Raw genomic sequence first — 17,977 nt, 5'->3', positions numbered from 1 at the left:
GTGTCGCTATTTTATAAAACAAATAACGCACTTGACCCTGTTGTGCGAAACGTAAATGCAGTGTTCGCTCGGTTTCTTCAGATGGTTCGCACTGTCAACTCGCCGCAAGCGGCTCGTTGCACAGAGCGGCACCAATCTAAAGAAACCTCGCGCGTACTGCATTCACCGCTATTGCACTCTGGGACGTGCGTTATTTGTATAGTGTTAAACAGCTGTCTTTGACACATTATATATAAAATTGCATTATGTTACAAATTTTCTGCCATATTACTACCCATGAGTTGCTCTTAGACAATATTTCATAATTCCAGAGCCCCTTGCCAAAACAAGAGGCAGTTACCACAATGTATATTACCATATTGCCATGGTATCCGTTGCCTAGGAGATGGTGCATCCACTGCTGCTGCTCGATTCCTTGTCTGTTTGGTTTACAGGTACTTCTTTGACTGGTTTGGGGGCATCGTCCTTGTCCTTTTCTCTCTGTAACAACATTGAAAGGAGACCAATGCATGAAACGATAGACAGACAAGGACACAAAATCTTATGACTGGGACCACAGTCACCAAACAAATGGATCTTGCTTTTTTAAACGATATTTTAATTGTACAACTTCATACAAAGTGTGTTGCTCATTCATTTAGAATTGTTTGATTAAAATAAATTTGCACTTGAAAATTGTTTCTCAAATGAAGATATTCAGTGCTAATTACATATACATTTTTAACATGCTTTACCAAGTTGTATAGACTGTCAAGAGTAGTAATAAGGCTTTCCTATACATGCCATCAAATTAATTCACCTCCCACTTTGTGCAATTTTGTATGCCCCATTCATTTATAGATAAAATTAACATACCGATAGGAAAATTCCCAAAGAATCTTGACACTGTCATTACTTCCTCAAGCAAAATACATCTACTGGTACTCTCATAATAATATAAGTTTGTAGTTACAGTTTGTTGAAATAATATTTCATTCAAAGCAAAACGACCAATATATTCCTCCATTTTAGAAACCTCTGAATTAAATCAAATAATTTTAATGGAATTTTAATGCCAATACCCCTTTTCATACCTTTTCAGGATCTGGCTTAGAAATCTTAAATCCATTGTATGTCTCTGCAGTCCAGTCCTCGTGTTTGTTTGGCATAACATATTCAACAGGGCTGGCTAGTCCATAGGTGGCCTTCGCTGGTAACTCCGGTATGACCTCGGGCACCTTCTGAAAATAACTGTATCACAGAAAAAAGAAGATTTGGGAGAAATTTTGGATGGTGGAAATTACTGGAATCTATACAAATGTCATTATTATAAAGGAATTTTTACTTTGACTGAATTAACTCTGCTTATTTAAAAGTGAAAAAACAAATCATCTAGCATGCCACAAACTGAAGCCACACTACATTGAAATATAGATGATGCTCATCAAAACTCAAATTTCCTTTCACCAAAAAAATAATGGTTGATTTTATTTGATAAAGGATGGGGATTTATATCATTTTTTCACATTCAGCTCCTTTCGAAATAATTAACTTGAGTCCTAAACATTAGTTCATATAAATGTAAACATCTTGTGGAGTTTTTAATGAGAGGAATATCATGTACAATAATTTGCTCACACCGTACATCCCACCAAGGCATTTGCGGTCGTCTTCTCAACACCTTCTTACCCTCAATCATGGAGCCACAAAAACCTATGGTGACAGGGCATTTGCTTGTGGTGGACCAAAACTTTGGAACGCTCTCCCAGTGTCGCTACGCTCCATGACTGATGTTGAAGTTTTTAAGAGAGCGCTGAAACTCACCTCTTTAATGAATGCTTCTAGTTATTATTATGTAAACGTACATTGTACATTGTAAAGCGCTTTGAGAGCGCCTTCGGTCCTGAAATGCGCTATAAAAGTAATAATAACTATTATTATTAATAAAATATAAATCTCTTGATAAACAAATGGCACAGACAAAAAAAAATTGTTCTGAATAATCCTGCCTTGCCAGTATTACAGCAATACATTTGCTATTCAAAAGAGCATGTATCATTCATTATTAATGATATAATCATGAATAAACAAAAATGAGCCCAAAAAACTTACATGAATCCATTTTCCCTCTCTACTTTCTCCAGGGTCCTCCTAACCTGTGGTCCTAACCGTCTGAAGAAGGCATGTTCATGTGGTTTGGCACTCTTCCCTGCTCCCTTGGTTGCTGTGTAGCTCCTTCCAAGTTCATCGGCTTTCTCAAACTCTGCAATGATACAGAGGGATATTTTAAGTTCACTTGCGATTTGCAATGTGATATTTCAAAGTTGATTAACTAGTGAATTGTTCATGGAAAGGTGAATTTTGGGGATGTGTATGGCATTAAGATGTAGCAATTCATTGAAATCTCATGGTGTCTTGAATTTCAATAGCTTACACTGCTAAACATAAAGCTAATTGCACAAAATTTAAATTCAAGATAAAGAGAGATCATAAAAATAAGGAATCAAATCCCACATTTTGGACAGATTCACAGATATACCATAATTTACAATTACCTTCAATCAAGGAAATCATGTACAATCTACTAAGTCACCATCAAGTGTGATCAAACTTACGTGACTTGCTCTCTTTGAGTGCTCTGACTGCCTCTCCACACTTATCTTGGGCAAGGAGTGTCTGACCATTGTAGCAATGAGCCTGTCAACAGATTCATAATGGGAGCATGATTAGTACAACAATCAAACTTATATAGAAATAGATGGAAAAGGCGATTTATTGCTTGGTTTTTTAAACAGAATATACAGGAAACCTAGCAAGGTTTTTTTTCACGTCATATCTCCATGGTACAATTGTGTAGTATCTTGCAATAAGGAATATGATGTTCCACATGACAACAGAGTAGCAATGAGATTCACATCCTGTCAAACCAGACAACTTTTGTAAGGATCAGGCTTGTGCAAAGTTTTGATTTATTTGAGATATGCAACGTTTCATACACACTACATGTACTTTAAAAATAATTGAAATGCAATAATATAATTTTCCGATTCATAAAAGTTTCTTGCCACAAAGAATAGCCAGTGGAGAGTTTGCTAGACTTTCTGGATTTACAGTATGTTTTAAGTGGTCTTGTGGACTACTCACATATGACAGGTAGAACGTAGCTTTGAGCTGGAGATACTTGCGCCACTTCTGCACCAGATTCTCCTCCACAGCCTTGAGGGAGTTGTCAGCCATCTTGAACTGTTTGCCCGTCTCAAAGGCTAGCGATGAGATGAGGCTGCTGGTGTGCTTCATCTCTATCGCCCTGGCAACCGTCACTAACAGAGAGGGGGAAAACGGATGAAGAGAGTTATGGTATTTGTACTGTGTGAGAGTTGCATGCATCTATTGTTCAATAGGCAATTAACCAATCAGAATCATTGTTTGCAATTGATCGCAAACCTTTGTTTTACTGGGCCCAGGAAAATGATTAAGTACTGCATGCTAAAGCCTACCTCATCCTGGTGAATGGTTAAACTAAATCAACCAAGTATTCCACTAACAGTGAATAGAGAGCCATAGCAGTGCATAATCCACATACAGGAGATTGCGATATGTTATGTTGATAGTATGAATCCATGCTTGATTATAGGTAATGATAAGTACTTGCAAAGAATTGCTATTTGTGAGAAAACATCATTTGTTATTATTGATTGCTTTTTAAATGGAATATCTGTCAATCAAAGAGTTCTTTGGCTCAAGATTATGATAGAATAGATAACTTTGAAAAACCATGAATACAGTAAAGCTGGAACAGAGATGCGCACACACAGGACTTTAGATCTATACTGATTATCTCAAACCCAAAAGTTGACTGAAAGGGCAAGGGTTGAATATTCAAAGATGGCTACCAACCTTCTTGTGCTTCTGCTGTACATTGTTGACAGTAAGCCTTGATGATGTTCGGGTCTAGGTCTGTTCCATCTCCGGACCTCTCAAACAACTTCACCGTCAACTTCTCCTGTATGCAAATAGTGTATTTGTTTAATGGGAAATTAATATGCAGCCCCCGGGTAAATAAGAAAATATAGTGCTTTCTGTAATGATCAACAATATATAGAAATAGAAAATAATACACAAAATGGGTCACATCAATAGTGCCCGATTTATTCAACTGTTCATGCTTTATACAGTATTCTTTGAAATAATCTTTCTTTGACCCCATCAGTAAAGTTTGTTTGTTGAGTACTGGGCTGGTTTTTAAATTTCTGGTAGTTTAGTTCAGACTTGTTGTAAAATGAAAAAATCTTTACCATCCTTTGTTGTATAAGATTTTTTTTTTAAAGGGTCCTGAGCCTTATGAAAATGTCCATATGACCAGTGTTTTTATATGATTATTTAAAAAAAAATACAATCAAGGTCCTATAAATACGGTAAGTAAAGATTGTGAGCTGTGAATGGTTTAAAAAAAGGCTTTAACATGTTTAGAATTATTGAACATCACATTTTTAATGCATTAGATGCTGCTTATAAGTATCGGCTTGCATGGTGATGTAGATTAGCGACAGTCCTTTTCAGGACTCCCAATTCTTCCCCAATCCTTCCCCTCTCTCACATGGTGCAACCATAAGCCTACTGTATATACATTTATTGTTCTCATGTTTCAAGGTTAAACTTACATCAATGTAGTTGAATATACCAGCTGCTGATCTCAGACATTTGTGAACTACTTTTGCATCATCTTCAGCAATACTGTCAAGAAAATAAGGACAGAATCGCATGTAGAAATAACGAAAATGCAAATTAAACAACTATACAAATTGGTAGATAAAAGACAATGATTTATCAGGTGAATTATAATGCAAAGATTGCAAATGAGAACAAGGAATTGGAATAACCATTTGCTTGATTCAAAATAGGTTGAGGCACAATTCAATCACAGGAGAATACATTTCAATTGTTAAATGGTACATTAACCTTCTCATTTTTCTTGTCTTACTTACTCTTCTTTAGATCCCGCCAGTGCTGCTGCATGTTTTGTATGCCAGAGGGCAATGTTAAAAAGGATGTTGATCTGTTCAAAGACAAAGTCATGTTGACTCCTGTCAGAAAAAAGGCAAAACAAAGGCAAGATAGATAATTGATTAACAAACACAAAATCACTCGATTGTAAATAATAATAGAATCAAGCGAGAGATTAAGTTAATTACATGACATACAACGTAAGTTTGAAGATGCAATTACATTAGAAACAGAATCTAGTTAAAAGCAAACACACAAATAAATAGAGAAAACAGTGATCCATGAAAAGTGTTTATATCCACATTGCTCACTTGTGTAAATCAATTGAAGAACATGCAAGAAAATGTAAGAAAATGTAAGATACAGATTCAAGTGAGAGACTGAGTCATACACAGTAAATACAGATTACGCCTGTACATGGTGTAAATGAGATCATAATGAACGAAGAAGGTTAAAATAAAGACAGATTTTAAAAATGGAGGCAGGGGAATGTGAAATAGGAAAGAGCAGTTACTTACGAATGCTTTTCAGTCAGTGTGTTTGACCAGGTGAATTTGATGGCATTCCTTAGCTTGCTATCCCCTGTTCCACTGCTCACCTCCATACTCTCCACCTCTCCATTTTCACTGCTGGGGGCTTGCTAAAATTAATAAATACAGTAAATGGTTTCAGTCATAGTCTTTAACAGGCCAATATTAGTCTCCCTTTAATAATTTTCAGATTACCCCTTTAAAGGAAACCAAAACCTTCATACTAAGTTACTTTTATTGTAAAGTTTAAGATGTTTGAAAAATATCAGTGAAAATTTGAACAAAATCGGGCAAGGATTAAGGAAGTAAGAGCTTTTTTAAATTACTAGTCACTAGAGGGCGGTATTCAATTTGATGACATCATCTGTAAACAACTCTCCATGCCTTTTGTATATCAAATTTCATGTTTTTCCTTCTTTCTTGTGATTGAGATAATGTACTCCCCTGAAAGCAAGATATAGAATGCAAAATGATATTCTACTTCACATGTTATGAAGTCGGATCAAGAACACAAATAAATATGAAGAAAACAAAAAAATTGTGAAATTTTATGTACAAAAGGCATGGAGAGTTGTTCAGAGATGATGTCATCAAATTGAATACCGCCCTCTAGTGACTAGTAATTTAAAAAAGCTCTTACTTCCTTATTCCTTGCCCGATTTTGTTCAAATTTCCACTGATATTTTTCAAATATCTTAAACTTTACAATAAAAGTAACTTAGTATAAAGGTTTTGGTTTCCTTTAAGTCATTTTCACATATTTGCACCTTTCGACTCATCCATCCCACCCCACCTTGAGAAATAAGAAAAGATGTTACATTTCACCTATTTATTGAGGTTGAGATACAAAGTATGGCAGAATAGTACCCTCTGAAATGTTTTATAAGGACAGTGATATCATAATTATTATAATTATCTTCAGTCACTGTACGGAATACAATGTTTGAATTTAACTTATACAATTTTGACAATTCTATGTAGGAACACATTTTTTTTCCTTCTTATAACCCCTACATATGCTATTTTGAAAATGAAGGTTGAAAAATAATATGGATTTTTAAAATTTTCATTTAGCAATCTCAATGACGAATCTTAATATTTCATGAGTCTTTAAAAAATACAGAATGAAGAATACATGTATAAGCTTCTGAATAATAATTGATGATTATTATGTATTACTGATCTGTAGCGTACATGTAAGATGCATTGCATGATGTTAAGTTGAGAAGGAAATAACTCATTACTTATGACCATCCAAATATTTTCATAGCATCATTTCCTTGTATTTTTCTTTTCCAAATTCTGTAATAAACAAGAATGTAAGAGCTTATCTATTTCATAAGAGGATTTATTTTTGGCAAGCTGCCAGTTATAGCAAGTGGTTATTTCCAAGTCAAAGCTCAATGTCACTTGTTTTTTTTAATCATATATGTTAAACAATACTTTAAAAAGCATCAACAGACTGATTAATTTAAATGTATCTAATTCCTTAGTTCAATGTAATATCAAACCCATACACATTATGTATATCACCCCAATAAGAATAAAAGCACTCAAACATCTTAATATCTTCATCACATGAAAAATCAAAATCTACATAAAACACTAAATTATTCTGAATAGCAACTTAGAAACCAACATCTTTTTGAGTTCTTTGGGGCACATTATGTGACAATCATGTAGTAGTGGTCCTTTCCTTGTTGTTTTGGTACGTTGAATAATAGGCAGCTAGTTTATTCATTGACCGATTTGTGTCCTCTTGGTGGGCTCTATTCTCATCCATTTATTTTCATATATTGACACCTTCATAGCAGAAGTTTACCTGGTAACCTTTCTTCTTTTCTCATCTTTAAAAGTCTTTAAATTGATTGATTTTTGTTTGTTTGATGCATGTATAAAATCTATATATGTATATATATATATATATATATATATATATATATATATATATATAATTTTTTTTTTTTTTTGGGGGGGGGGGGGGGGGAGAGGAAATTTAGTCACCATCACTCATACAATTTAGAAGATACCATAAAATGAGATTCAAAACATGAAAATGGTCTGCGTGCAGCATTGCTGAAGATTTAATGTACCTTTCAAATTTAGTTCTGATTTCTCCTGATGATACTTTTAAAAACTTTCATATTTGTTTTACAGATAAATAAATGTGGACCTGTGCACATTATGACATTATGAGCCCCCTCGTGAGCTCCCCTAACCTTCATATTTCATTTCATACAACTTACAGCAGGAGGACTTTTGGCATTAGGGTCAGTGGTTGGCTCCACAAATCCTTTGAGGATTCCGAGGTACTTCTCTGCAGCGTCGGTCAACACTGACAGGTCACGAGTGGGGTCAGCAAAGATAGTGAGGAGGTTCGAACGAGCACTCCGAGCTTCACTGTAAGTCAAAGAAAGTTTAAAAGATTTATCCTTAGTTTAACTTGGTACTCGTATATAAAAATAAAAAATATGAACTAGGTCTAGATCTAGACCGAAAGCTTCAGTCTCTATAATTGTCGGTTGTTCCACTGAGACTACGTCTGGCTCCACTAGACCTCCGGTTATAGAGACTGAACGACTGCCTATGCCAGCCTGTGTTGAACTTATTCCGCTAGATTTTAGCCGCTAGGCCCCTCCAACAAACTTGCCACGGCCGTATTGTTATGCCCCAAAATCCCCCAAAATGTCATTTTACCTCGTTCATTTCCAATTTTAAATTAGGCCTAGGCTATAATACATCGGTTCCACTTACTAACTTGATTGATATAATCCGTTTAATGGTCCCTTTTAAGGAAATTATCGGTCAAAATCGACATCCATGTTGAAAATCTTGCAAGCCGTGTTAAACTCTCGCTGCCGTCAATCTCATCCCTTCTAGTCTACGCCAAAGGCAAAATGATTATGAAGGAAAAACTGTGATAACGCCATTACGAACGTGTCGATGGCGCACAGTTTTTCCTTCATAATCATTTTGCCTTCGGCGTAGACTAGAAGGGATGAGATTGACGGCAGCGAGAGTTTAACACGGCTTGCAAGATTTTCAACATGGATGTCGATTTTGACCGATAATTTCCTTAAAAGGGACCATTAAACGGATTATATCAATCAAGTTAGTAAGTGGAACCAATGTATTATAGCCTAGGCCTAATTTAAAATTGGAAATGAACGAGGTAAAATGACATTTTGGGGGATTTTGGGGGCATAACAATACGGCCGTGGCAAGTTTGTGGGAGGGGCCTAGCGGCTAAAATCTAGCGGAATAAGTTCAACACAGGCTGGCATAGGCAGTCGTTCAGTCTCTATAACCGGAGGTCTAGTGGAGCCAGACGTAGTCTCAGTGGAACAACCGACGATTATAGAGACTGAAGCTTTCGGTCTAGTCTAGATCTAGATCTACAGACTTACGTTACAGTAGACTATTATCATTGACATTTAAGAAAGTGTATGATAATTAAGTGCATAGATCTACACATTTTTCAATTTTTTTCAATTCATATCTAAATCATATCCTCTTCATCAATATTATCATATTCATGAGAAAATTGTACAAATTACTAGACTATATGCCTACTGGAGCTGGAAGAAGAAAACAAAAACATTGTCATTGTTCATTTACACCAAAACGCATGAATGGGACTACACACATAACAAAGGCGTTAATACAACACTGTTACAGAACTTTTGTCATCTTACCTGCAAATGTTTCTTGCAAGAGGAGTGCTAGCTTGACTACCAAAATCAAATGTTATTGCGTTTGTTGCTTTGATGGGGTTTCTGTGAAACCAATGCGCCATTTTCTATTATAAATCCGTCGATATTGTTAACCAAAAATTAACGTCGATCGTCGAGTCTCTCGATCAGCCAAATGTTATGTATGACGTCAACGTCTATTTTAACAGCTGATTGTTCATCATAAATGCATGATGATGATGATGACTATTCTGTTTTATGTCAATAAAAGTGTCAAAGAAATATTGTATCGGGGGGGGGGGGGCATGACGAACAAAGTTTACCAGACTGCCCCTTTTTCTGAAAGATTCCCTTTTGAATACCGATAGACTCTAATGCTTTTAATTTAGGCTATAAATATATAGCCTATAGGCCACATTTCCTTTTGCATATGCACTCACCAAAATGATGTCCTCAAAAGAGCCATATAGCGTCCAAGACTTGGATCAATTATTAATATTTACAAACAGTACCATTTTAAAACAGGCTTATTTTACTGCTATCATTGATAAGATATTATTTCAATTACAGGTACCTATAATTGTCACATAAATGAAAAACATCCCTCTCTTAAAATAGAGGAAGTTCTTATGTAAATGTGCCCCTTTATAGATAACCACACGCCAGCTTATTTTGACTTGCCCGAAGTAGGCCTCAATGTTTCCTAATATCCCACCGCTCAAATAAAGGACAACTTAAACATCTCCCTAACCATCCTCGCTCGCTAAGCATGCTCCATTTATAGTCAATCTACAAGCAGGGGCGTACGCAGGATTTTTTCAAGGGGGGGGGGGGGGGGGGTTTAAAATATTTTGCTCCCGAAAATTTGAAAATCGCGCCGGCCGAAAAGTCGCTCAGTGGGGGGGGGGGGGGGGGGGGGGGGGGGGGGGGGGTAAGCGGACACTTTTTTTTTTTTTTTGGTCTCAAAATTTCAAAATTGGACATTTTTTTACGTATTTAGGTTAGCCGTGGGTATAATTTTTTTTTTTTTTTTTTTTTTTTTTAAATAAAAAAATTAAAAAAATTAAAAAAAGCCAAAGGGGGGGGGGGGGGGGGTTTTAGGTTTTTTTAGGGGGGTTTACATACATTAAAATACCAAAGGGGGGGGTTTGAACCCCCAAAACACCCCCCTGCGTACGCCCCTGTCTACAAGTAATAATGAATAATGGAATCAAGCAGTCACAAAATTATGTTAACTAAATGGTACCTCTAAAGGTCTCTTTTCTGTTTTCACTCTCTATAATTAGCATGGGCTTAAGCTCACCCGCCCCCTCATATCAAGTTTTTGGTAATTCTTATTGAAAGAGATCTGATATTTCTAAGTGTGTACTCACTATTAATAAGTGCCTTGAAAAGAATTGTTAAAACACAGATTTGCCGATATATTCCTTGATGTAAGAAAATATGTTAAATAATTTTTAAGAACAAAAAAAGGAATAGACGGTTATCATTTTCATTAATATCACTGTAATTTGTATCAAAGTCATGACCTCCAGCAAATAGGAATAAAACTACAGTGGCTTGCTCTCAAATTAATCATCAAATACAAGTATTGCAAAGCATTATCTACAACTACCTAAAGATGACAATCTAGAACAAAATAATCAATACAGAATAAGTAAAAAGACGGTTTTCTTCAACTGGTGCCCCCACTTTCAAAAACGCCCCTTCGTAACTTCATTATACAACTTTGTCATTGTTATTTGGTTTCCTTATAGAGGCCTACCTTTTTTTGATATTTTCACCCGCATTAAGTCATTTCGAGTCCATCTCTTTACTTTAATTCTCACCTGACACTTCACACTCTCTCTCTCTATTTCTCTATCTCTCTCTCTCTCTCTCTCTCTCTCTCTCTCTCTCTCTCTCTGCCATATTCAATAAATTAAGGTGGAGGGGACTATACAGCCCTCTTTTCGTTTCCCGTGAAACGCCACAGGTTAGCCTCTAAATTACATTAATCGCAAACATCAATGTTGTAAGTTGCCGGACATCATTACATACTAAATGAAAAAGAAATTTCCCTTTTTGTATAGAGATGAGGGCCTATACTGTAAGGAGTTACAAAAATGAGTAGAAGTTATAATAACACAACATTAAGAAGAGTGAGGAGACTTTTTTTTAAAGGGGAATATATATGCATATCATTGTCATCATCACCACCATAAGAAGAAGAAGAAGAAGAAGAAGAAGAAGAAGAAGAAGAAGAAGAAGAAGAAGAAGAAGAAGAAGAAGAAGAAGAAGAAGAAGAAGGAGGAGGATCGAGGAGGAGAACCACCAAAAATATATATATATTAACAGGCAACGGCAACAGCGTGGACAGAAAGAAGAGGAGAGGAGAAGCAGAAGGTAGAAAACAGAGAAATTAAGAAAATGATTATGGAAAAGCCGAAAAGGAGAAGAAGAATAAAAGGCACAGGTGATGGACGTCAGTGGATTTTTTTTGTTGTTTTTTTTTTTTTGTTTTGTTTTGTTTTAAATGATATTTTATTTCCTTCCTCATAATTTCACATAACAAGAAATTCACATAACAAGAAATTATCAAGATAAGCAATATAAAACAAGATCTTTGATACAAGACATTTCATAAGTTACATCAATCAATGAACATAGAGAAAAAAAAAGGAAAAAAAAAAATCTTGGATGTAACAGTGTATAATCAAAATAACAGTAGAGGAAGGTTTCCTAATATTTTTGTTTGTTTGAAATGATATTTTATTTCCTTCCTCATAATGTCACATACAAGAAATTCACATAACAAGAAATTATCAAATTAAGCAATATAAAACAAGATTTTTGATACAAGACACTTCATGAGTTACATCAATCAATGAACATAGAAGAAAAAAAAAATTCTTGCACGTAACAGTGTATAATCAAAATAACAGTAGAGGAAGGTTTAAAGTGTAGCTTTTTTTGTTTTAAATTATATTTTATTTCCTTCCTCATAATTTCACATAACAAGAAATTCACATAACAAGAAATTATCAAGATAAGCAATATAAAACAAGATTTTGATACAAGACATTTCATAAGTTACATCAATCAATGAACACAGAGAGAAAAAAAAAGGAAAAAAAAAATAAGGTCTTGCATGTAACAGTGTATAATCAAAATAACAGTAGAGGAAGGTAGAGGAAGGTCAGTGGATGTAGATTAATTAATTTCTTTCACGCCATCTGGCGTCGATTGTCCGTCATGCATTTCTTGTATTTTGCAAATTGCGTATTATTCTGCTGTACCAGGAAGTGGCAGATCTAAGGAGCCGAAATCCTAATCTCTTTTGTGCCACTTTCACAAGTTTCTAGGACTTGAAGTTTGTTTGCAATGGAAACCTTGGGAACATAACCAAAAAGGGAAACTTCTAAGTTTAAACATTTCGAGGAGAGTTTAAATTGGATCATATTGTTCGAGGACGATGCAGTTTTATCGCAGCATTTTAAATTGACTCTTTTCGGTACACCAACAGATTACTGCCCGGAAAGTTTCGGCGTGGTCGTTCTTCTGCTTTCGCTATCCTTATCTAGTGCGTGGTGCATAATTGATCATTGGACTGCATGTGCATCCATCCTGCAGAGCTCAGCTCAGAGACAGATCAAAACAGAACCGCGTTTGAACACCGTGACTTGTTCTTATAGTTGGTTATTGTCTTTCAATTATGGCTATCTGCAGTAGTTGATCAGATTGTTTCTGTTACTTTGTGTTGGAATTTTTTTCTTTAACAAGATCATGTGTGACATATTCGGCGGGGATACCCTGCCTTCAAAAGTACAGAGATGGGGAGTATTGTGGAAGAAACCTTTCAGTCAAAACGGATCAACAAAATGGGCAAAAAGGTACGGTACTTTGGATTATTGGATGTAGATCTATTGATAATAAAAGTCTCAGATCTGTAGATCTAGTTAACTCTTTATTTTAGTCATCCTGGTCATTGCTATCTTAATTGGATTTTATTATTGTTTTCTCTAGTCTGAGACTCTGGACTATTGTATTTTTAGGCTGTGTTGTTGTTGTTGGTCTTAAAGGCATGTGTCATTCAATTATGAATACGCTGTTTACGCTGTTTCTGTTAGTAAGATAGAACATTTGCAAGGGACTTTCATTTCAGATTTGGAAGTTGATCGAGAACAGTAAATAATAATGTTTTTAAAAGAGATAGGGGGTAACTACCGGTATTCATTTCTGGTAGTCATGTTGGTATCGGGAGAAGAGAGCTTTGGCAGTTTGTTGGCATGGAAGGTTAAAAAAAAAGCTCTTGTAAAAAGAACGAAGGACTTAAAAATTGTGATTCGGATTACAAATGCTGGTCATGATTCTTGTTAAAAAATGTAGACTTCTGCACAGATTCTGCAATCTGCATCCAAAAATAATTGTGCTATGGTGATAAAGCCATCTACAGCCAGTTGAAAACCATAGTCATAGACATGATAGATAAATGTACATGCACAGTTTATTTGTGTTGTTTCTCGAAAGTCTGAATGTAACGTACAGTCATGTGGTTATCCTTTATGAAGGCATCTCTTGTTTGGAGAAAACATGTTTCATGTTACAGTGGATGTGAATAGATCATAATGAAAAGAGAATCCTTTAAATACAAGAGGCCTATTGTACGTGTAAATGGTTAGATTACAGACTTACAGTTTCACATCAAAGGATTGATGGTGCATCCCAGTTATGAAACCTTTGTTTAATTAAGCGAGAAGTGCTTGAAATTTGAACACCTGCATGTACATGCTACTACTATGCTTGCAACTTTTGAAGACAAGCCCTTTAAATAGTTAACTAAATGTAAGTTGTGAATTAATTATTGAGGCATTAGTTCATCATTGAGAAAAGTTAGTTTAGCCTGTCAATGCAAACAATCCTATTACAATGCAATGATCAGGTCAATCACCACTGTGCTCTGACCAGCAAAGAGTATATTCTGCCTGTTACGGTGCAATAACAAAAGTAAGGCAAGCTCACAGAATGAGGTCACAAATACATGTAGATCATGTTTTAATTAGAACGTGTGTGTTTTGGTTTTTACAGACGTGTATCAATCAGATATAGATTATTTACGTCTGGGGACTGACCTTTAAACGTCACCATCCGAAAGACAATACTCAGTTTCAAACCTGCGTCCTCGGCTGAATCAGTTTTTAATTTCCACTGTTAGCTGGATTACAGGCGCACGCCACAAGGCCTAGTTGTGGCGTATGGAGTATGGTTATGATATAAACATACTTTTCTGATACAACAGTGACAAATTTGATGAAGCACTGTTACAAATGATTTTGGAGCTGTATTTGCACCATTAAAATGAATTTTCACCCTTGGCAGAAACACAAGATATGTTTATTCTTCATACAACAATGTATTAAGTAATTTTAGGGTATTGTGTAGGTTAACCAATATGGTAGGTTATATTACTACGGCATACATTGTGTGTTGAAATATTTATTGTTTTTTAAACTTCATTTGAGAAGTCTGATTTATTTATGTAGGCCTACAGGCTACAGTGCAATGTTCAAGTTTAAATAACAAGTACATCTGTAAGTACAGAATTGTACCCAGTACACCAAGGATAGTGTGTGTAGTACCATAGTCCTTGAGAAGTTACTTCACTTTTTTACACATTACTCGTGAATGGATTAAGGTGACATGAGACAGCATGTGTTTTCTAAGTTAGTCACAGTACTAGCCTACTGATCTGAGGACGTTCGTGCTGGACCCACGTCGTAAGACTTTGATCCTTACCGTTTTTTATCCCCTTACCGATGCGATTATCACCAGCTCACACGAAATGCAGTGTGAGGGACTGATAGCCTGCCCAGCTTATCTATCATGCTATGGCTAGTGTCTTTTTCTAGGCAGGGGTCTGAGAAGAGTTATCACTTGTTTGTAATTCAGGAAATTTGACATTTCCTCTCCTCCTGGCCGAGTGGATAGACTATAGAGGGGGAAAGGACAAATGGAAGATAGTTGTTTGTGACATACTGTTTGACCAGAGGGTACATTCTTGCCTCTCTTGATATAGTTTGCCAAATATTACTCTTGAGTCTTGACGTTAGAATTTAATGTGTAATGATACTTTTATATTCTTCGAATCCTGATGTAAACTTTGTTAGAATTTGCCAACTTACATGTACAGGTATGTTGACCTAAATATATGTCACAGGTGCACTAATATAGGGGATTTCAAATCACTCACAAAAACAGTTTATATGGCAAATTTCCAACAAGAGTTCTTTTAGGCATGAAAGAACTTTGCAAATTGATTTTTTGTTGTTGTTGTTGTTGGGGGGGGGGGGGGGGGGAGGGGTGATCTTTCTTTATATATGTACATTGTATGTATTTACAATGTTGCAATATGGAAAGTCAGCCAAAGATTTAAAAGATACAAAAAGTGTAGGAATTTGGGTAATGTTTTTCTATAATATATATTTGTTGTAAAATGTTAGGATTTCATGTATAATATGCAATTGATAACATTTGTTTACCGTATCGAGGATCAACTTAGAATCTATACAGACTTGCAAAAGTAACATCAGAGCCATATTGCATACATTTGATTCAAGTATTCAACCCTTCTGTTTCTAAAAATAATTCTATGAGCATTCACGATTGTGGTTAAAAAAAGGTGTGCTTCCCCCCAGCATTGTGCCCCAAGTTTGACCGATCGATCGTTGAATCATCAGTTCATCAAGTTGGCAACATAATCTGTCTGATGTTACTAGCTTGCAAGACTGGGGATATGTATACCCCTTGGCACGTTTTGGGTCTAAGCCTTCCTTCTAATCCTATCCAACATGTGTTTGATGTTCCTTGCTCTTATCATAGAGGTACACTCATGTTTTGAGCTTAGGATGACCCATTTTCTTTGTAAACTAGTCTGTCTAGCTCCCTGTTAAGTGAACTGAACATACATGTGTTGTAGATTAAGATATGTGCCTAGTCCTAGCCAACACATACATGTTACTTTACTGGTGTTTTTACTTGTTTATAAAAATTGAATCTGTACAGTGTACCATAAATGTGTTGTAATTTACTTCAGAGATCTTGGGAGCTCACAGACTTAATGTAGAAAAAAAAGTGAGATTAACCTAAAATGTTTTTAACTAGTCAGTACTCATATTTCATTCTTATTATTGCAGGGCTCTTTATTAGCTTTATGAAACTAAGTCTGTTAACTTCTGTTCCTGTATATCATACCTTCATTATATACACCTGAACAAGGTATGACAGTCTGTTGTACTGTACATTTTGTAAAAGGTTTGCTTCAGTAATTACTGTATTAAATAAAGTGTTGTAAGGATGATTCATACTGTGTTAATCTTCTTCTTCTTGAGTCACTCCACAACAAACCTCGTCCTCCAGGCAGGATCTGACCTTAGCATTGAAACCTCTAAGTCTTTGGGGGTACAGACTTCTGGGAGGAGGAGAGGGGGGGGGGGGGGAGAGCAGACTAAAAGGTGTTTCAGCATCTGTTCTTCAAAACAGTAGCACAAAGTGAGTCCATCTTTACATGTACCGGTAGCCCCATTTATGCATGAGGAGTCTGCATCGTCCTGTGTACGAATATATTCATCGTATGTATTGTATGTTTAGTTAGTGTTCGCTGTCTACTGACCAGCAACTTTGACACAAGGTTCCTGGAATCTGGTCCAGATTTCCCTGTTAATGAAGGAATAAATGTACTGTACATACAGTACATATAGGAAGGCCTCAATGCCTTGTTCTTGATAAAATCAGGGTAGAAGTATAAATACTGTAAATGAAAGGCATCATTATTTGAATATTAGTATGCATTGCTTAACATTATGTATCTTTATATTTTCTTAATTCTGTAGGTTTTTCATCATAAAAGAAGGGTTTCTCTTGTACTACTCTGAGAGTGAGAAGCGAGACTTTGAGAGAAAGCAGCACTTCAACATGCATCCGAAGGTAAAGATTTACATGCACTGTACTAAGTTTATAAAAGAAACCTTTTATTTCCAACTCAGAGTGATATAATTGATAAATTACAGCACTTCCCAAATACAATACTTGAACATAAGTTACCATTACAATTTTTTTCTTTCCAATAGAAAAGGGTGTAACTGTAGTACTGTACTGTACTGAAACTTGAAAGGAGATACTTGAAGCCATTAAAACTAAAATATTAAAGTCATCTAAATTTCTTCTCTTCTCATAGAACAATAGCTGTTCATAAACTCATTCATGTTGAAAGAGTTCCTTCCAGATTTAAAAATGAAATTGTTATGTTTATTCAAATTCACTTGTGAATTACATGTAACCTAATGAATTTCTGTACAGTATATTTATATTGTGAACCGCATGTGATACAGGTAGCTAGAGATTGTTTAAGTAACCTTGTTAGTTTGAATCTGTTAGCCACAGTTATTTACCAAACGTGGTTTGTGGCAATGAACAAAGAAAAGAGAAGCACAGATTTTGTTTTTGCATCTCACTGGGATAAAAGGCATGTCGTTGCAATATTTGCATAGTCACAAGCACAATGGGTACAGTTGGAAACTACTAGTTCATAAATCATAGAGGCCAGCAAGAACACTGAAGGGTGTTTCTAGCATTGTCATTGTGAGATTGACTTTAAAGGAAATAATCAACATTTTGAAAAAAGTCATGAATGTAGTTTGATGAATATTGTTTATTTTTGTTCTTGTGTATGATGTACTGTACATGTAAGAAAGAAAGAAATGCGGAAATAAAGGTAAAACGTCCTTTAAGTGTATG

At 35.6% G+C, this 17,977-nt stretch overlaps 2 protein-coding genes across 2 annotated transcripts in view; one reads left to right on the top strand and one right to left on the bottom strand.

Moving 5' to 3' along the window:
• Positions 1–304: 304 nt before the first annotated feature.
• LOC579056 (BRO1 domain-containing protein BROX) lies at positions 305–9,394 on the bottom strand. Its single transcript, XM_779190.5, has 11 exons — positions 9,209–9,394; positions 7,760–7,913; positions 5,502–5,623; positions 4,965–5,063; positions 4,641–4,713; positions 3,877–3,982; positions 3,124–3,299; positions 2,595–2,676; positions 2,092–2,242; positions 1,074–1,230; positions 305–480 (listed from the first exon to the last, which is right to left on the bottom strand). Exons 1-11 carry the CDS (start codon positions 9,307–9,309, stop codon positions 379–381), a joined length of 1,323 nt encoding a protein of 440 aa, XP_784283.3. The 5' UTR covers positions 9,310–9,394; the 3' UTR covers positions 305–378.
• Positions 9,395–12,463: 3,069 nt separating this feature from the next.
• Positions 12,464–17,977, top strand: part of LOC764466 (pleckstrin homology domain-containing family D member 1) — a 52,954-nt gene continuing 47,440 nt past the window's right edge. The window contains exons 1-2 of the mRNA XM_003726730.3: positions 12,464–13,077; positions 17,074–17,167. Coding sequence (XP_003726778.2) covers positions 12,971–13,077; positions 17,074–17,167 — 201 coding nt within the window. The 5' untranslated portion in view covers positions 12,464–12,970. The remainder of the gene's footprint in view (positions 13,078–17,073; positions 17,168–17,977) is intronic.

The sequence above is a fragment of the Strongylocentrotus purpuratus genome, unplaced genomic scaffold (genome assembly GCF_000002235.5).
Source record: "Strongylocentrotus purpuratus isolate Spur 01 unplaced genomic scaffold, Spur_5.0 spur5_scaffold_5, whole genome shotgun sequence".
Classification (NCBI taxonomy): Eukaryota; Metazoa; Echinodermata; class Echinoidea; order Camarodonta; family Strongylocentrotidae; genus Strongylocentrotus; species Strongylocentrotus purpuratus.
This window is presented reverse-complemented; position numbering and strand designations above follow the sequence as displayed.